The sequence below is a fragment of the Syngnathoides biaculeatus genome, chromosome 9 (genome assembly GCF_019802595.1).
Source record: "Syngnathoides biaculeatus isolate LvHL_M chromosome 9, ASM1980259v1, whole genome shotgun sequence".
NCBI classification, from domain to species: domain Eukaryota; kingdom Metazoa; phylum Chordata; class Actinopteri; order Syngnathiformes; family Syngnathidae; genus Syngnathoides; species Syngnathoides biaculeatus.
In genome coordinates, this window is record NC_084648.1 from 29,851,173 (window position 1) to 29,872,556 (window position 21,384).

General features: G+C 42.4%; 1 protein-coding gene and 1 non-coding gene across 3 annotated transcripts; both read right to left on the reverse strand.

Moving 5' to 3' along the window:
* Positions 1-9,917: 9,917 nt before the first annotated feature.
* On the reverse strand, positions 9,918-20,678 carry ndnl2 (necdin-like 2). 2 transcript variants are annotated; one of them, XM_061830593.1, is made up of 10 exons: positions 20,411-20,674; positions 20,036-20,155; positions 19,899-19,962; positions 19,182-19,261; positions 17,515-17,609; positions 17,364-17,440; positions 17,250-17,292; positions 17,117-17,179; positions 15,777-15,891; positions 9,918-10,164 (listed from the first exon to the last, which is right to left on the reverse strand). In XM_061830593.1, the coding sequence occupies exons 1-10, from the start codon at positions 20,459-20,461 to the stop codon at positions 10,072-10,074; spliced, it is 801 nt and encodes a 266-aa protein (XP_061686577.1). In that variant the 5' UTR covers positions 20,462-20,674; the 3' UTR covers positions 9,918-10,071. The 2 variants fall into 2 exon arrangements, with proteins under 2 accessions (XP_061686577.1, XP_061686576.1); XM_061830592.1 differs by lacking the exon at positions 9,918-10,164 and adding an exon at positions 14,275-14,415 and having other exon boundaries at positions 20,411-20,678.
* On the reverse strand, positions 16,008-16,139 carry LOC133506816 (small nucleolar RNA SNORA11). The gene has a single exon (XR_009796637.1). It is a non-coding gene; the product is annotated as a small nucleolar RNA SNORA11 (small nucleolar RNA).
* Positions 20,679-21,384: the final 706 nt, after the last annotated feature.

Here is a 21,384-nt window from a genome sequence, read left to right on the forward strand (position 1 = left end):
GATCTCTACAGGTTAGCCAAACAGAGGGATAGAGATGGGAAGGATTTGCAGCAGGTAAGGGTAATTAAGGATAGAGATGGAAATGTGTTGACTGGTGCCAGTAGTGTGCTAAATAGATGGAAAGTATACTTTGAGAAGTTGATGAATGATGAAAATGAGAGAGAAGGAAGACTTGAAGAGGCAAGTGTGAAGGACCAGGAAGTGGCAATGATTAGTAAGGGGGAAGTCAGAAAGGCACTACAAAGGATGAAAAATTGAAAGGCAGTTGGTCCTGATGACATTCCGGTGGAGGTATGGAAGCAATTTGGAGAGATGGCTGTGGAGTTTTTGACCAACTTATTCAACAGAATATTAGCGGGGGAAAAGATGCCTGAAGAATGGAGGAAAAGTGTTCTAGTTCCCATTTTTAAGAACAAAGGGGATGTTCAGAGCTGTGGGAATTCTAGAGGAATGAAGTTGAAGAGCCACATAATGAAGTTATGGGAAAGAGTAGTGGAGGCTAGACTCAGGTTTCATGCCTAGAAAGAGTACCACAGATGAATTATTTGCCTTGAGGATGCTAGTGGAAAAGTACAGAGAAGGCCGGAAGGAGCTACATTGTGTCTTTGTGGATCTAGAGAAAGCCCATCACAGAGTACCAAGAGAGGAACTGTGGTACTGCATGCGTAAGTCGAGTGTGGCGGAGAAGTATGTTAAAATAGTACAGGTCATGTATGATGGCAGCAGAACAATGGTGAAGTGTGCCTTAGGTGTGACAGAAGAATTTAAGGTGGAGTTGGGACTGCATCAGGGATAAGCTCTGAGCCCCTTCCTGTTTGCAGTGGTAATGGATAGGCTGACAGATGAGGTCAGACTGGAATCCCCTTGGACCAACATGTTCGCAGATGATATTGTGATCTGCAGTGAAAGCAGGGAGCATGCAGAGGAACAATTAGAAAGATGGAGTCATGCACTGGAAAGGAGAGGAATGAAGATTAGCCGAAGTAAAACAGAATAGATGTGCGTGAATGAAAAAGGTGGAGTGAGGCTACAGGGAGAAGAGATAGCGAGGGTGGAGGACTTCAAATATTTAGGGTCAACAATCCAGAGCAATGGTGAGTTTGGTAAGAAAGTGAAGAAATGGGTCCAAGCAGGTTGGAACAGCTGGCGGAAGGTGTCTGGTGTGTTATGTGATAGAAGAGTCTCTGCTCGGAAGAAGGGCAAAGTTTACAAAACAGTGGTGAGGCCGGCCATGATATACGGATTAGGGACGGTGGCACTGAAGAAACAACAGGAAGCAGAACTGGAGTTAGCAGAAACGAAGATGTTGAGGTTCTCGCTCGGAGTGAGCAGGTTGGATAGGATTAGAAATGAGCTCATTAGAGGGACAGCCAAAGTTGGACGTTTTGGAGACAAGATTCGAGAGAGCAGACTTTGATGGTTTGGACATGTTCAGAGGCGAGAGAGTGAGTATATTGGTGGAGGGGTGCTGAGAATGGAGCTGCCAGGCAAAAGAGCGAGAGGAAGACCAAAGAGAAGGTTTATGGATGTGGTGAGGGAAGACATGAGGGCAGTTGGGGTTAGAGAGGAAGATGCAGGAGATAGGCTAAGATGGAAAAAGATGACACGGTGTGGCGACCCCTAACAGGACAGGCCGAAAGGAAAAGAAGAAGAACTTCACTCGGTTGTGTGGTGTTGTATCTCTGTTGTTCGGCTTCCGTAGTAGCAGGCACTGCGCCTTTTTTAACAGCGGAAGTGACAGGGTTATGACATCAAGGACGCGACTAATCTGGCGACCACTTGGATGTCGAGGGACACATGATCCGCTCACATAAATTTTTTCGTATAGACATTGAAGTGAATACTGTTCTTTGTATTTTTCATTACAATATCTATTTTAAAATGTTTGTTGGGATGACAGTCCCACTTTGAGATCACTGTTTATAGCAACAACAAAAAGACTGAACAAAAAGGAACCCATGGCAGAGTTCGAAGGCCAAAACCACTGATGCTGAGGAAGAACATACATGCTTCTCTTACTTTGACAGAAAAACAAAGGATCTGAATGATTCCCAAGACTTTTGTGAGAATATATGGGGTGATGAGATGAAAATTGAGCTTTTCAAAAAGGTATGTCATATCCGACGTACAGGTCGCGTATCATGTCAAAAAAAATATACTATCAAGAGTCAAACATGGAGATGGTAGTGCAATGGATGGTCTTCGGCTGCTTTTCTCCTTCAGGACTTTGGAAAACTTGATGAGATTGATGGGACCATGAATTCCACTCTTTCCAAGAAAAGGCTGGTGGTGAATATTCAGCCATCAGTTTGTGATCTCAAGTTGAAGCGTACTTGAGTTCTGGAGCAGGACAATGGTCCAAAATAAACAAGCAAATCAACTTCTGAATGGCAAAAAAAAAAAAAAGGAAATTAAATGTATTGGCATGATCTTAAAAAAAAAGCTGTTCATGTTGAACTAAGACAATTCTGCAAGATAGAACAAAAATATCTTCACAGAGATGTAATTACTCATTGCCAGTTATAGAAAATGCTTGATTTTAGTTGTTGCTGCTGAGGGTGGCCCAACTAGTTTTTAGGTTTACGGGGCATTACTTTGTCACACAGGTCCAAGTAACTTTGAAGATTTTTTTTCATCTAAAACATGACATCAGCATTTAAAAATACCAATTTAATTTCACTTTGGTGACATTTGATTAATATGTGGAGAAAATGCTTCTCTTAAAAAGTGTGAGGGTTTGAGAAGAGGATATTATATATATATATATATAATCCAATATTTTTACTTTAGGCCCTATATAGCACTATAGGCAATATATTTGTTTTTTTTTTTTTTTAGCAATGTTATAACTTCATTCTACACCTACTATACCCAGGGATGAGAATGCCAAATGAGAAAAAAGTCTGAAAAGTAGCCGGGAGGTCTGGGGGCCGCAGCAAAGCGAATTTAGCAATTTGTTAGCCCCAAAACCATTCATTTCAAAACTGAATTTAACTGTATTTGTGGAAAAAAAATGTTCCTTGTTTGGTGCTCTACCAGTACAGCAAAAATTGAAATATCAGTTTCATTTCTTCAATGCTTGAATTATTGTACTTATTTGAAGCACATTACATATAAGAGTTTCACCATTTGTTTAATATGGATACACAATTATATTTTCTTTTTGAATTGCATTCAGTTATAGAATTAGGATAGTGTAGAGATGAAGCAGAAGTTTTTAGAACAATATGAATAAAAATTACCTTACCACTCGCTCGATGTTCATCCTTTTTTTCCTAACACTTTCGCCATCATCATACTTTGAACACACCGTCGCTCAGTTCGCGCTATCTAAGTCCCACGCGCCATTACTTGGCTAACAAGTTACACTGTGATTTCTGAGAATGTACATGGCAATGGTGAAACTCGATTAACCACTAACACGATTGGATCGTTATACTGTATAACTCTGTTGTCCAATGAAGTAATCTGACGCAAACGAGTTTCAATGTTTATGTTGCAAAATGCAAATATTTACACTACCGAGCAAGTTAGAACGGCATGTGATAGTCGTGCTTGTGCTAGCACTAAGCTCAACTTGCAGCTTGGAGCCCACCACCGAGAGGCAGGTGCACGATACCCCCCACCCCCACCCCACCCCCTGAAATTTTCTCAACGGATTTGCGCTTATCTCGAGAATGGTCATTTTGGTGTGAAAAAAAATCAGAAATCCACCGATCGGCGGAAAATTCTCATTCCTGTATACCTGCATCCTGTTTACCTCATATGGATTCCAGGGAAGGGTGGAGTCTTGGTCATCGTCATCGCCAGTAAATGGTCCAAACTGTACATCATCATCAGGGGATGCTTCTATGGCAAGGGCAAGTGGTGGATCAAAATCGTCACCGAACCATTGTTCACCATCTTCATTTGACAGTCATTAATTGACCCCTCTGTAGAAATTGCGCAATCCGCGTCACTGACCAATCAGAGGCCAGAGATCTGCATAAACCACGCCCCTTTTTGGGCCCGCAGTTTTCTCAGACAACGCTCGATGGTCCAGTATAGCTTCTGTTAGGGTTTTATCGCGTATTTGGGTTCTTTAACAATAGATATGTTTAAGAGGTGTAGTCACGGACTTTATAATAGTGACGACAGGTATCCTGAAAGGCTAGTTGGTGGAGTTCAATTCGTACCCTTTCCAAAACCGAAGACCCGGTACGAAAAATGTCTTTGATGGATCAAACTTTGTGGAAGACCGCATCATCAACTGAATCCATCTAAAATCAACCGGAACAGAAGACCGAGTACGAAAAATGTCTTCGATGGATCAAACTTTGTGGAAGACCGCATGATCAACTGAATCCATCAACCGGAACAGATATGTTTGCACAAAGGTAGGCACTATATTTGATTTTCAATACATGTCTCATATAAATGAATTAGCAGTTCTTCGCTTGCATAACATAGATAAGTGTGAATGATTGACACACTTGATCTGTGTTGAGCGATATTTTGCGATGATCTGACTGCACAAACGTCTCTCTTTGTTCGCGGCTAATTAGCTAAGCTAAACCGGACTAGCAGTCCTAAAAGCCTTCGACGTGCACCGAGACACCAAGACTGAAGGAAGGATGTTTGAGGACACTAAAGTAGTGATTGTCGTACTCGGTCGGGATTTACATAGGTTCGGCACTAATTCAAGAATAATTATTGAGGGGAGCGCGTGACGTTACACAAAGAAAACAAAAGAAACAACTCATAAATCAAGCCTCGCCTTCTTTTCCTTCATACGGTGGTTCACAAATGGCTATACAGATACAGATACATATACAGATTCTGCACACAAGTGTGATATGTAACACGAAAATAGAAAACTGTCAATGACGAATTCGTCTTTGGGTTATAATATATTATATTATGTGGCTTCTCGGTCTTCCTCTGACTCTGGAAAGATCTCGAGCTAATATCAATGGTTTCTCCGTCGATATGCATGTAAATACTATTGAAATACCCCTCGCTGAAATACTTGAAGCCCTGCTGTCTGCTTTTCAACGATATTTCACTGTTAGCTAAGAATGTGAGTGAGAAATCAGCCGGTAAATTGGACAGTTTCGCTCTATTCTTTTCTTGATGCGCCGCCCTTTTTGCTAATTGTTTGTCTGACGTAGGCGCACGTGGTGTGACGTCACTTCAGGAGCCGTGGTCAAGTGCCCTGTACGGAGGAGTCAATTGGCCTCCCTCATAACCATGAATGCCTCCTGACAGTCCGACAGCTACAGAAGATAGAGGATGAAGGGCTTCTGTGTCGGTCATCTCGGATGCTGAACTTCAGTGATTCATTTGCTCTCTTCTCTGTTATTGATTACAAGAAAAACAGCAAAAAGCATATCAAAAGTGAAGTAACATTGAAAAAAACCATTTTCCTCACAAAATCCAATCCCATGGAAGTTTTGCAATGAAAAGTTTAACCCAAGAACAAGCACATTTTTTTCACACATTATGGGCTCCAATTTGCTCATGTGTAGTGTAGATGTAACCTAAACGTCACTACACGAAACTGAAATTTTTGATTCATTTTTGTTTGAATTTTAAAAAAATATTGTTTAAACAATTTGGCAAGAATTATTCCAATACCTGTTCCATACTCAGTATATCAGTATATCATATATATATATATATATATATGGTTTACCTGCATTGAGCAAGTGGGTGCTGGATCTACAGCAAAGGAGCTTTCTGAGTGAGCGACTTGGTTGTTTCTAGTCGTGCTGTGCCGATGTCTGTAAGATCGTCTCCTCAAAGATCATCGCTGCATTGGCAACAATAAAGAAAGTTGTTACCAGATCAACACATTGTAGATTTATATGGTCATGCTGCTCCATTGTTGCTCTTTTCCTCCCAAATATAGGTGACGGGACAGTCAACGACAGGTTAGAGCATCTGCCTCACAGTTCTGTAGACTGGGGTTCAAATCACTGTAATTCATGCTCCAAACGTCAAACTTAAAATGGTATCTTTACTATTTTAAAATGTGCAATACCCTATGTATTAAAAACATGCGTAAGAGAAGCTGCCTTACCTCCATTAGTGGATCATCTGTGGGCTCGAAGTCCGAGGATAAATCAGAGAGCTGTATTGTGGTTGTGTAAATGCGCAGCATGGCTAGTTTACTTTGCTCGTATAGCTGACTAACAGTGACATCACGAGCCACTAAATTATGACTATAATCACGTATATCAAAGTCAAAGTCTTAACATGGTCCTTTGAGCGAACGTCCATTTGGAAAAAACAAATCTTTGCCTGTCTCCAGCAGCTTAGTCACTGTTTTGTCAACGGACAAGTGCCGTGTTCCACCTCCACCTCTTGCTCTGACTTGATGATACGCGCTTGATGATAAACACGGCGCGTGACTTTGACGGCACCTTTATTTCTAATAGTGCCGTGGTCGGTCGTAGCTCTTTGTTCGTTCCCGAACCTTTCTCTGATACGTTCCATCAGCGTGTCTTTCACAGCCTCCCTTCCACCCTGGTTTTCATCTGTCAGGGTTCTCCGACGACAAAATGCTCTGAGTGCAAGTTGGTCTCCATATCTGACGAAATACTGTCCTAACTCTTCATCTGTCATAACACACATGACGTTAATATCGATCTGTAAGAAGAAAGACGCGGGTTACAAATGTCAATCATTCTAGCCTAGCAAGCAGAATTGATGCCTATACTGCTATATTTGTGTGATAAAAGTTTACTGTTATACTCACCTTATCTTCTTTGAGTTGATCGATGACGCTGTCAGGTATATTCCTTGTTTTGAGGAAAGAGACCAAGTCCTTTTCTGTTGCCATTCTTTCAGCTCGTGTGGTCAAAGCAAGTTGTAATTTACGGCTACCTAAACTCAGGAAGCTACCACTAGCTAGCAGGTCAATAAGCTACGACGCATAGATACACGTTTCTGACACTTACTCATTGCAATGAGTAACTAACTCATAGCAATGAGTTAGTTACTCATAGCAATGAGTAAATTACACATTGCATTGAGTAAGTTACTCATTGCAATGAGAAAAACCATTACGTTTTTTTTCCAATAAGTTTTTTTTTCTTCAATGTCTCTTTACGGGCTCCGTACATTTGAGAACAATGCGTGTTAAAAAAAAAAAAAAAAGTCTGTCGCTCAGGTTTACGGAGGTTGTGTGTGACCGCAATCGCTTCCGTGTACGTTCGGTGGAGACGACTCTGTCCTCTTTTTTTCTTTTTTTTTTCCCCCAATCACAGTTAATGAATGCGAGTTTATGTAAAACCAGGGGTCATTTATTTAAATATTGGTATATGTATTGAATACTAGCTGAAAAGATCGATGGATTCCCGCAAAGGTTAACATGTCTCTGAACACACTTCCGCGTTCACGAGCCGTCAAAACTGTCACTATCTGGGATTTATTCCTGATGAGAACAGATCCAACAACAAAGTATTCATATGCGTCCAGACTTTTGTACACTTTCAAACTTATCCGGGGAAATCTCGACGACTTACTCACCAGATACATGTGTAGATCCAGTTGTCCAAGACAAGCAGAAGTGAATTAACAGTCCAATGTATTATCAGCTGAAACATCGATTTCGGGATTAAATAAGGGTCCTCTATGCCGAGTTTATCTAATTTTTCCACGTATCGTCGTTTATTTTCACCTTCTAAATGTCTGATGGTATCGGACAAGACTCTGGGCGTCGTGCTCCAAGACATATTTCGGTGTCATCTCCAACCGACTTAGCATTGAGCAATGCTTAGCTTGACCGGCAATATGGAGAGGTAAACAAAAGTCACGTGATTTTCTGACGTAGGTGCACAAGCTCTATTGTAGTGGTACACACCCCTGACTTTGGTGCAGGCAGCGTGGGTTCAGTATCCGCTCAGTGATTGTGTTGATATCTACCTTGCAACCAGTTCAGGGTGTAGTCCGCCTTTCGCCCGAAGCTAGCTGGATTAGGCTCCGGCACTCCCGTGACCCTTAAGAGGATAAGCGGCTTGGATAATAGATGTATGGATGTTATGCCGACAAAGGCATATCTTTTATTCGGCAACATTAAGAATGAACGGTTGACATACTCCCATCTGTGAATGGCTTTCCATCCATCCATTTTCTGAGCCGCTTATCTTTACAGAGGTTGCAAGGAGTGGCAGAGCCTGGCTCAGCTGTAATCAGCCAGTAGGCAGGGTACACCCTCAACGGGTTGCCATCCAAGTGCAGGGGGCTTGGAGACAGACAACAGCCGCACTCACAATCAAACCTAGGGCAATTTAAAGTGTCCAATTAATGTTGCATGTTTTTGGGATGTGGGAGGACACCAGAGTGCCAAGAGAAAATCCACACAGACGCCAGGCTTTGAACCTCAGAACTGTGAGGCCAACACTCTACAGCTGTTTCACTGTGCCGCTTGAATGGCTTTCCGATTTTCACAATTGCCAAAGCACCAGCAAAGATATCGGAATTCCAGTCACCTAGTTGGGTCCAAACAGAGTTGCTGCTGACTAACCTGGACTCTGGACCCTCATGCTTTCCTGTTGTCCCCTACAGGATATTTTGATGCATACGCACAATGCCATTTGTTGAAGTGGTACTTTATATTTGAGCTGTAATTTTGTCATTACAAATTAGACACACATCAGAAGTTTCTCTCCCCACAAAAGTGAATTCCTCTGTTCATTCTTCCCCCAAACTGCGGTACTCCATCTTTTTTTTTTTATTTGAGCGATCTTTGTCTAAAGCATTTCCACAATCAGTTGTTCCGACCCGATCTGTGTTCGACGGTTCTCCACTTGCACACATCGATTGCCGTATTGGATGGCAAACTACAGCAACCCCACGAGGAAAAACTGTCTCTGCCTCATTTCCTTTGCCTACGTGCCAAAAATGACATATTCAGTAAGTCGTTATGAGGGGTCTGGGAGTCATATGCAACCATCAAAAGAGCCAGATATGGCTCCCGAGCCATAGATTCCTGACCCTTGCTCTAGAGAAATGTTAAATCTTAAATCAATATATATGGACATGAACAAATTCTGACTTACAGTAAGGTAGGTGTATATCATTTTTGAGAGTTCTAGAAAGTCAGCTATCACTACAGCCCAGCACCAGTCAGGACTTTATGGCAGAGTGGCCCAACAGAAGCCTCTCCTCAGTGCAAAACACAAAGCCCAATAGTCTGCAAAAAAAAATAAAAATAAATAAAAATAAAAAAAAACCACCTGAAGGACTCTAAAATGGCGAAAAATTTGATTCTGAGGCTGATGGGACCACAATAGTAATTGTCAGCCTTATTTCTAAGTGGCATGTGTGGAGAAAACAAGACACTGCTCATCACTGAAGGTTCACCTTCCAACAAGACAATGACCCAAAACAAATAACCTGATGGCTTCAAAACAACTATCTTTCCTGGAATGGCCCCGCCAGAGCCCTGACTTGAACCCAATTGAGCAGCTCTGGAGAAACCTGAAAACGGCTGCTCACCAACATTCACCATCCAACCGGAAAGAACCGGAGAGATCTGCAAGAGAGGATCCCCAAATCCAAGCGTGGAAAAACTTGCAAATTACATCATTCTGAAAAAGCCTCATGGGTCTATAAGCTCAAAAGTGTGCTTCTACTGAATACTGAGCAAAGGCTTTGAATATTTATGGCTATGATATTTCAGTTTCTCTTTTAAATAAATATTAAATAAATCTGCAAAAACTTCCAAGTTTTTTTTTTTCCTGTCAATATGGGGTCTGTCTATACTGTGTACTGATGAGGAAAATAAGTTGTTTTACATACTTGGAAATGCAAACAGTGACCATAGTTTGAGTTGAATAGGTAACTTTTAGCTAGATAAAAGTATTGTCATAAATGATTTCACCATGCATATTTTCACTTGTCTTGAAAGTGATTCTTTTCGCCAATAAAAATACCAAGGTGAAAACCTTTTATTTTACAAAAAAAAGTTATCATAGAGATTGCAAAATGAAAACATTCCAAGCAGTTCAAATTCAAAATAAATAAGCTAAGGAAGGGCAATACTGTGACAACAAAAAAAGATCACAGGGAAAAAAATGGAACATTTCATCTTTGCTTGCTTGAGCTTGCCTGACTGTCTTGAGTGTTGTGGGCTTCTCGGTATTGACTTGTCCAACTTTGAGGATCCTGATTATGAAGCTGACAACAAATGCAAACGCATCAGTGGAATTACAAATACGCACTCAGTACAACATACAATTTATTTTTTCCAGTTTTTATTTAATCAATCATCTACAAAGTTAACGCATTACATGATTAAAGAGGACATTATGAACAATTGCATTATTACATGCTAGCAAAATGAAGATACTGTACACCCTTCTATTATTATTACCATTTAATAACACTGTATGCGTGTTGGTGCATGGATTGTATGCCAATCCACCAGGGACGGATATACATGAAGGCGAACAGGCAATTGTTCCGAGATTTCCGAGAACTCCCAAATGTTAGGAAAACTAATACCTGAATAAAAGTACAGGATTTTAGCCCCATTATTGGCTCAATTTGTTACCGCGGGCAATTTCCCAGATTAGACTCTGACATATTTTGTCTGCAATGAAAAATCTTCCATAGTGACATAATTGTAACCAACGATATGAAAAGTGGAGCAAGTTTGGTTTCTTGGGAAATTTTCCGTGCAATGTGAGTGCCTTGATGTCAATCAGTAGGATGGTGAATTGTGACTTGTGTCACCTCCCTTGCTTGCCGTTGTCAGATTCACATGCACAATGTTTACTGAAACTTTCCAGCATGAATCAACAGAACGCCAACATGTTTACATGCAAATAGAAACACTAGGCTTCTCCGTGTGTGTTTGAATGTTTGCAATTACTGAAACAGCGTTAAATTCTATTCGCATGTGTGGCTTTTCACATCACTGTTTGACAGCATTTAGGTTGTTTGTTGTTAGATTCTTTGTTTTACATGTCAGTTTTACAGTAAACTAAAGCTGGGAGTGTCACTGATGGTGTAGTGGTACACTCGCCTGAATTTGGTAAAGGCAATGTGGGTTCAGTTCCCATTCACTGACGGAACTTTATGTGTGCCCTGTGACTGACTGGTGAGGTTGTCTACCTTTTGGCAAAGTTAGCTGGGATAGGCTACAGCACTTCCACAACCCTTGTGAGAATGAGCATCTTAGAAAGTGGATGGATAAAGCTGGGAGTGACAAAGTGAAGCAAGACTGTTTTCCCACCTATTTGGAGAATTACTTGTCACACTGTAGACACCCACTCTAGGGAGTGGGTATTAAAAAGATGTACCATCTTTGAAGGCACGGTACACCGTGGAACCCAGCAGTTTAATTCAGGACAATCAGGACCTGCACTGTGACTACTGCATACACATACATCACCATGACAATGGTCAAATAATATATCGTGCAGGGTGTCTCCTTCCTGCCACTTGTGTCTTGTCCAGGTGTTCCTCATTCTCTCGTCAATCTGTGTGCATTTAACTCTGATTTCTTTCAGTTCTTGTCGCTCCATTGTTGATATTGTTTGTTCTTGTCTGTCTCTCTGTCCATGCCCATACAATGGTCTACCTATGCCTGTCATGGTCCTGCCAGTCCATCCCTGGCTGGGCGGGTCCCGGCACACCGGCGCTGATTAGGAGGCGCACACCTGCGCCTCATCCTCGTTGATTAACCCCAGTATTTATAGGAGCCATGGGACGACTGGGCTTCGCCAGATCGTCGCAACTCATGTCCATTTCATGCACTCCCGTATTCTTGATCGTGAACCCTGGTGTACCGACCCCGTAAGATTGACATAATTTGATACTCCTGCATTCTCTGATCGACCTCCCGTGTAAAAACCCCTGCCTGCCCTCAGACGTGCTCTCTACACCCAATGTCCTGACTACCGCTGCTCCACTTGACTGTTTTGCCTGATCCCCGACTTTAGACCGAATAAACACTTTTCACAAATTGCCTCTGCATCTCCGGAGTCGTGCATTTGGGTCCTCCTCCGTACCGATGGGTCGTGACAGAACGATCTGGCCAAACCAGGATCCAGCAGGAAAGACCCGGCGTCGCCGGGACCGACGCGAGGTAAACCGACTGCCGAAGGACCAAGCCTGTCCTACCCGGGAAGGCTTCATGATGTCGTTCGCATATTCCCTGTCACACGCACCGCCTGCGTGTCATGATTACGTCCCGACCACGACCCGCTCACCACCTTGTTTTTTTTTTGGACTCTGATTTTTCGGAATTTGAGGAAGACCGTGATTTATATGACCAGCTGCCTGACTACGATTCAGATTATGACTGTGAATTTCCTCTCCCTAGCTTTAATCCCAGTCAGTTTGTTTCACCTCCCCGTGTTTCCCGCTCCAGAGTGTCTTCGTCCGGTAGGTCCAAGTCCTCGTCCTCCAATCCTTTTTTGGGAACCCGCTACCTGGGTCCTCGGCGTGGCGGCCAGAGGAGACGCCCAGGCCGGGTGCTCCCTTGTGCCTCCCGCTGCGTGGCGACAAAGACACCGTCCTCGTCCATCCTCTCCCGACCGGCAACGGCCAAACCAGCAGACCAGGAGCTGGTGGTGAAACTTCCAGCTCAGAGGGAGTAGCGGTCCGCAAATCCCGAGGTGCAGCAACTCGAGAATCACGAGGTCTCCCAACGCAAAATGCAGGCCAAAATAGAGCCGCAGAGCGCCGAACTTGCGGTCTTCACACCCCAGGTTCGGCGATGATTAGATAACCAGGCGAGCTATGCCGACGTCGCGGTTGCAACAGACTCGCTGCTGACTCACGCTCATGCTGCGGTTGCAACTGGCCCGCTCCCGAGACACGCCCACGTCGCGGTTTCAACAGACTCTCTGCTGACTCACGCTGCGGTGGCTACCGACCCGCTCCTGAGACCCGCTCCTCTCCTCCGGGATCCCTGACTATGAGCCAGTCGGACTCCGTCTGAAGGAGCCGACTCATTCACGAACAAGCGCCCAGTTCAGGAGTGTCAAGGCAAACACTGAAAGAGCAACAACGCAGCATTCTGCTGCCTGTGGGGTTTCAGGAGCCAATCTTCAAATCCCACGTTCCGATCCAGGAGCTGGCGATGGCGCCACAGCCGCCTCACGTTCCTGTCCAGGAGGTGGCGATGGCGCCGCAGCCGCCTCACCTTCCTGTCCAGGAGGTGGCGACGGATCATCGGCATCGTCACGGCCCTGTCCAGCAGAAGGCGGTGGCGTCACGGTCCCCTTCGTTCCAGTACCGGCGCCGACTGATCCGCGGTCATCCTTCGCCCTTGTCTCAGCGGCGACAGGCCCACGGCCGCCCCACGCTCCTGCTTCCACGGCGACCGGTTCGCGGCCGCCCCACGCCCCTGCTCCGACGGCGATCAGTCCGTGGCCGTCCTACTCTCCTGCTTTGACGACGACCGGTTTGCGGCCGCCCCACGCTCCTGCTTCGACGGCGACCGGTCTGCGGCCGTCCCACGCTTCTGCTTTGATGGCGACTGGCACACGGTCATCCCACGCCCGTCTCAACGGCAACAGAGGATGGCGACGGCTCATCGGCATCCTCACGTTCCTGTCCAGCAGACGGCGCGTGTACCACAGTTCTCTTCATTCCAGTCCCGGCGGCAACTGGTCTTCGTCAGATCGTCCCAATTCATGCTCCGTTCCTGCAGTCCCGTATTCTTGATCGTGAACCCTGGTGTACCGACCTCCGCCTGTCCTCTGATCGACCCCGTAAGCTTGATGTCTTTGATACTCCTGCCTTCTCTGATCGATCTCCCATGTACCGACCCCTGCCTGCCCGCGGACCTGCTCTCTACGCCTGACATCCTGACTACTGCTGCTCCACTTGACTGTTTTGCCTGATCCCCGACTTCGGGCCGAATAAACACTTTTCCCAAACTGCCTCTGCGTCTCCGGAGTCCTGCATTTGGGTCCTCCTCTGTGCCGATGGGTCGTGATAATGCCACTTCTTTGCCAACACTCATTTTAGTTTCTAGTTTTACATTTAGTTGAGTTTGTTACTTTGGTGAGTTTGCTTTTTCCATGTGCCTTGTTTGCCTTTTTTGGAATTAATATTTTGTTGAGACTTCTGAACTCCTGCTTTGCCAGTGTGGGTACGATACTGGCCTGCCTAACAGTCCAAACCTGTCTCCTATTGAAAATGTGTGGCAGCATTATGAAGTGTAAAATCTGAGACCCCGGGCTGTTGAACACCTGAAGCTGTACATCATGTAAAAATGGGAAAGAATTCCACCAACAAAACTTCAACAATGAGTGTCCTCAGTTCCCAAACATTTATTGAATGCTGTTAAAACAAAAAAAAAAAAAAGGTGATGTAACAGTGGTAAACATGACCCTGTCCCAGCTTCAGGGATGTGATTTGAGTGAATGAAAAAAAAAAAAAAAGACTGAAAAGTAGCCGGGGGTCTGGAGGCTGCAAGCATGAACAAAGGATGATCAATTTTAACGTGCAAGTTTTATAAATTGTATTATGAATTAAATATATATTACATCTATAAATACATGCTATTCTGTTGTCAAAATGTACACAATATGATCATTTATTATTTAGGTGCATCCCTTTACCTCGAAAAATTACAAATTCAAATACAAATTCAACTAAGTAAACTACTAGAAGTGAAACTAAATTGAATTCAGATTTGCATCATGGCATGCAAGTGTGCTTTTCATAACGTGTATATCGTATCCATTAAAAAACGTTTTAGTTTCTTGTTTTTGTAAATGATTGAAACGCATGAATTGGACAACAATTATTTACAAGTAATTGCTTCTGAACTGTCACCTCGTTTCTGACGAACCTGTCTGCAACTGGGGTTGGTTGTTTCTGTGGATCTTGCCTCTCAATACAGTAGTGGAAGTAACCAAGGCATGAAGTCCGTAAGGTTTGTTGGCCTTGGGTTGACATCCGAATGTACCAGGTCTAGAAAAGTTCGTTTTCCTTGCTTCTAGTTGATTTAAGTGTTTTTGTCGTTTCACGTGAACTTCCAATGCCTTGAAACCTCTTGATCCATAGTCAATAGTATCCTGACACCACATGCACAATGCTTTACCAGGTCGATCGATTTTGCGAATGAAGACGCTTAACAGAGTGGTAACTTCCTTCTTTCCAACGGTATAGACGATTTCTCATTCCATCCAATCCCATCGAAACTTATTTTTGACATTTCTATCAATTTCTTTCACTCGCAAAGCGTCTTTCCTCTCGAGCACCGCCATTGTGTTAAGTTCCAAATAGGCCCATTACCTGCCTGTTCCACATTCAACCAATCAACAGACGCGTATCACATTTTCCGTCTCGCTTGCAGAACTCGGATCGGAAAATAAACAAGTGTGGATTCTGGCACGGGTCACGGTCGGAATATTGCAGAAAAACTGTTTTTTTTTTTTTTCCCAATCTATGCAATTTAAAAAGGAATTCCGTCCATAAACGGAAAAATCACGTCTGCAGTTTTTTGGGAATGTGTTGCAGCAATAAAATTGTAAGTTAACGATTATTTGTTAAAAACAAAGTTTCAGTTTGACATTAAATACCTTATCATTGCAGTGTATTCAAAAAGGTTGGGTGATTTGAAAATAATTGTATCAATATCCCAACTTCATTTGAATTGGGTTTGTAGATGAATGAAACAAAAGTTGGAATTCTGAACCTTTGTCTCATTTATCTTATCTATGAGGAAATTACAGACACCCCCCTCCATCACCACTTTGTTGGCCCTTAACTCGTAAGTGACTAATGACAATCACCACTTAGCTCTTCCCAGGTCGGATACTTACTTCGGCCACAAACTGAAGGAGTTTAGCCTTGGAGACCTCCACGTTAGCACGCAGACCCCAGAGAAAGTTGTGTTCAGGTGGGTCAGTGTGGGGGATTGGAACATACTCAATGTACCTGAGAGTACACACACACGCAAAATACATGAGCAAACTAAAGTAGTCTCATATAACCTTTTTGGTGACATACCAATAACCCCTGCCCTCAAGTGGCTATGTGATTTAAAAAAAAAAGTGTGTGGAGTGTGCGCATGTGCAGAAACATGGTGACTTTATATCTGCATGTGCGCGTTCCTCCATGTTGCTGTGTGGTGTGGTATAAACCAGAATCTATAGTCTTCCAGAAACTGGCTCTGAACACACCACCATGATGAACACAAAATCTACAATTTTTTAAAACTTATTTCAAATAGAGTTTTTTTCAAGAAGACAAAATGGTTTCTTTAGTTCAAAATGATACTCCAAAAACTTTTGGAACAAATAATTTCATTGTCAAAGTCAACACTGTGGGTAAAATGTTCGTAAACATCTCCTCCAACAAGTTAGAAACATGCCAAATTCATAACATAGCAGCTGCACAACATTGTTGATAAAAACAATTGTACATTAGGGGGATAAAGAATATTAAAAATTTATGTCAATTTATACTGCATTCCTTAAGGAGGCCCCGTAGCTCCTTAAGTCAATACAACCGGCTGTTTTATTGTTTCCACTATTAAATGGTAAATGGACTGCACCTATAGAGCACTTTATCCACACCATCACACTGCCAAAAGCACTTTACAAAATCTCACATTCAGCCAGTCGCACACTAATGGAAAGCTGCTGCCGTTCAAGGGGCTACCAGGACCACTGGGAGCAAATCTAGGTTATCTAGGTTCAACAACTAGGAAGAGCCAGGAAGCAAACCGGCGACCCTTCGGTCATTGAACAATATGCTCTACCAGCTGAGCCGCAGGTGCTCAGAACCCACAAATATTTACAGCAGTAAACTTATTTTTACACTTGTGTAGAATTGTTACTTTTTCGACTATAGTGTCAGAAACCTCCCATGCCCAAATTTGGTCAATTTATTATTTTTTTAACAAAACAATACTATCGGCCAATCCCCAATTGGGTGCTATTTTTACGAATTATTGATTTATGAAGTGTTGAAAGCGGCCTGTGTTGTTGTTTGGGTTTTTTGATTTTCTGAGATCCAAAACTTCTGCCTAACACCAGTCCTGTGAAAAGTGGATGTGCATGCCTTTTTTGTGTTGTTCTGCATAAACGGCGCCAACACGGGAGTTATTGCGTAACCAAATTGGATTAAAAGTTGTTGACATTGGGAGCACAATTGTTACCTTTGACGCACAAACTCATCTGTGACCATCTTCTTGACGTCGCCAAATTTCTCATGTCTCTTTCTGCGAGTATAATTTGTGTCATTACCAAGAGGAAGTCAATCATCAATAAGAAGAACAATGAAAATCTTACGCTGGGTCAATGGAGAGTCTCCCAAGCATGCTCCATATTAGGCCTGCAGTTCCAGAAAAGACAACCAACAATCAAGTTCATAAGTGACATGGAGGAGACAGCGTTGCGGCTCACCTTCTTTGGCCACGCCCCGTTTCATGAAGATGACACTCAGGATGACAAAGAGGAGTCCCATCTTCGGGTCAGGTGAGCTGCAGTGACAGTGTCAGACAGATCATACACTATGAAGACCTTCAGAAAGAAAAGGCACACATGGAAGACTTACCTGAAGGACAGACCTCCAGCAATGGCCTCAAATTTATTGATAAGGATGTACAACTGATTCTTCGTATCTATATTAACCAACTTAAGGCCAAAAACCTGAACAGAAGAAAAAATAAAAAACACATTGGGAATCAAACTCCTGATACACTTCATGTTTTTAACTACACAAAAACACACATTGCTAACCAAAACAACCATTTTTAAGACCAGACCTTTTCTCTCATTGAAAAAAACAAAACAAAAAAACTTTCACTATTTTTTCTTGTATTATTTTCACATACTCTGAAAGTCATTGCATGTTAAAATAACTTTTTTTTCACTTTCATTATTATTATCTAAAGCATAAGCAGCATGTTTAACTTTGCTTGATGTTGCCCAGACCGCGTTGCTAACTAAAGCACCGGTTGTTGGCGGCGCATATGGATGTTGTTAATGTAAATCACATTGATGAGCTGCTTAAGTACTGTAATATCTGTAATTACGAGGCTTCGTCTTTGAGAGTGGATAAACAACTAATAAAAATAAATGAATTAATTGTCCATTTAAATAAAACTGATTGCTCCATCTTGTGATCGGATCGGTGATTGGGTTTTTAAGTCCGGTGATCAGTTATCGGCGCCAAAAATCATGATCGTGTAAAGCCTATTTACAAAGGAGAAGGCCAGGTGGTGCCATGTATCAGGAGAACAAGTAAAACACCAGACATTGAACCATGTGCATGATGTGCAAGGGACAATCAAAACTACTGAAAAGATTGTGAAAACCCGCCACCCACTCTCGAGGATTTGCATGCTGCCATAAGTAAGACAAGGACATCAAAAAATACTTTTGGACCCCCCCTACACCCTGATACATTATTTTATTCTTATAATAACAACCCGTCAAATGGTAAAAAATATATATCGTCATTGCTAGATTACTAGCAACCTTTTATTGCTCAGTGACTGTTTTCGCTATGTCTTTAAGTCTCAAATGTATTCTGTCGATTGACTGTGTGGTACTAGAGCGGCTCCAAGTACCAGAGACAAATTCCTTGGGTGCTTTTGCAATACTTGCCAAAGTAAATATGATTCTGATTGCAATCACACAAATGGGTGCAGTGTTATGCCGAGCAACATGAAACATGTTTATTTGCCTGGCCTCCTTTCCACCTGAGATGAAAGGATGACAAATATACTATACTACTACTGTACAGTTTTTTTCCTCACGCTACGCTTCCTTGCCTGATCATGGTATGATCCTTCTCACCTTCAGTATAAAAAGCTTTTCTTGAACCCTTTTTTACAGGTTTTGCCAGTTAACCATGTTCCCACCTTGCACCCGTGAGGCAGTCTGGTAATCCACTTCATATTAATAGTACCTTTACTTTCTTTACATGGTGATCATGCTCAACATTAAGAAATTATTATTAGCATCACAAATTGATTGTCTTGAGCTTTATACATGCTGTGCCCGAGTAGATGTCTTAGCTTCGCATATGCTTTCCCCTAGGCACAGGTAGGCCCATGACATTCTATTCAATTTTGTTTAATTATTTTTGCGAAGTATGAAAAAATATCTATTTTAAGCAGACACGATGCAAAAGGATGGTAGTACATTTTCAATGAAATGTGTATTTTGCCCCACCTATATTTAGTGTGGTTGCCAGTACAGCTCATCGAGACAAACCTCTTCAAAGGTGTGCGCCACTCTCTTCATGATCTCAGGGTAGACATTTCGGTATTCTTTGATCACGTGTTTCACCAGGTCTGAAAGAAAAACAAATTGCATGGACACTTTTGACAAAAACACTTCGGAAGAAGTGATTGGTCCCAATTCCTCTTTTCAGAAAAAAGTAAATTTTGCATTTCATTTGGAAAACAAGGTACCAGAGTCTGGGGGAAAACTGGAGAAGCACAAAAGTCAAGCTGCTTATGGTCCAGTGTGAAGTTTCCACAGTCAGTAATAGTTTGGGGAGCCAGGACATTTGCTGGTGTGGGTCCATTGCCTTTTCTCAAGTGCACAGTCAACATTGTGGTCTACAAGGAAATTTTAGAGCACTCCATGCTTCCCGCTGCTGACAAGCTTTTTGAAGACAAGTATTTTGTCTTTCAGCAGGATTTGGCACTTGACAATAAAGCCAAAACTACAGTGGGTTGGAAGTGCAAAGCAATATAAAAAAAAAAAGTGTGAAAATCTAACGTTTCACTGTTTAAGTGTTTTGTCTTTTTTTTCACTTAGTGTGTTGTGTGTGTAAATGTTAAAATCTCACAATTTGTTATATTGTGTTACACATCCAGGCCACCGTAACATTAGGAAAATGTGTCCATTAAATGATTTTTTTTTTTTTTTTATGATTTTATTATACTGAATGGAGTGGCTTTGCATCAACCAGTGAGCTTCTACCTCCTCGGCGAATGGGAATCTTTTTCTGATCCTTCACCAGGATGTACTCCACCACGTCTGCCGTCTAGACACAAAACAGAACAATGCGTGTGATTTGGCAAAGTCCCTTTCACGTTGGCTATTTGTGTGCATGCTACCTTCTGGTCAATCTGGCCAGGCAATAGCTTCTTGAGGCTTCTCTCGACCTGCGACGAGGTCGGCTGGGTGAACGTTGCATCTTCATCCTCCCCTGCAGCGCCTGCCGTGCCGCTCGGTTTCTGGTAGAGAAATTGCTAGCATCAATTGGTATCAAAGAAAGGAAAGATTAATTGAAACAGAAGTCCTTCAAGTGTTGTTATTTTTGTGAGTGTGTCTGTTTGGGTGTACCTTCACAGTTCAAGCAATCTGTTGATCTTTTGTGATTCAAGGCTATACGAATACATTACAGTTGAGTATGTGTAAAGCTGAGCTTGTGTCACGCGAGGGTAATGATGCGTTTTATTAAGCTTGCAAATTTGGGGGTAAGGACTTACTTTATTCGCCGATGAGCTGTGAGTGTTGAAAGATCTTTTGTTCTGTAACATGGCCCCACGTTGGCGAAATTAAAGGCGCTTGAGGACGTGGAGAAATGTTATAACATACGTTGCACATGAGTCTAGACTTGATGCTAACGCTATTCAGGAAGCGCTAACCGGCCGTCTCAGCGAAAACAAAAACATTTCCGCTGTTGGGGTCATAAAGTTGAAGACTAAATCCGCCAGCTCAATCTAAGCAGCTCACTGAACCTACGTGCCGGCCATGTTGGAAAGGGCAAAATTCCCATCAAATGTTATGCACGGACATTGGAATAGACATTTTTACGCGATTTAATTTTTTTTGTCGGTGCCCAAGCGTGTGGTCAATATAGCACATTTTAAAAAAAATAACCTATTGTAACCTGCCATTTTTTTTCTCCATTTTTTTCTCCATTTATTTTTATTTTAGGCTACTATAAGTAGTAATCACAACGTTTAAAAAACAAAACATTCCTTTTTGATAATGTTCAGCAAGGGAGTCCATTTAATTTTGGAATACATGTGTAGTCATGTGTAAGAGGTGTGAGCATATATGCTCCTCAATCGTTCACACGCATTGGTTTTGTTTTGGATTTGTTTTTTTTTTTTTTTTTTGCACTGGCATTATAATTACATTTTTTCAATGAATATTTTTCCATTAAATTGCACATTGAAGTAGAGACAATTCAACTTAAGTTCCTCTTGTACAGCACTGTGGACAACCGTATGTTGCCACCACAATGTGATTCCATCCTTTTCCTTTATTTGCTCTTCCTGCAAACGAATGCAACTAACAGAGTCTCCGTTGGCATGCAGCACAAAAAACAAACAAATAAAATATGTTGATGTACACATGTTTACATTCTTCTTTGTCCAGCGCTCAAGCAGTTCCACTAAAGGAGGCACCTACTGATCATTATCTTTTTGATACGGTTGTTGGTATTGGTAGCCGA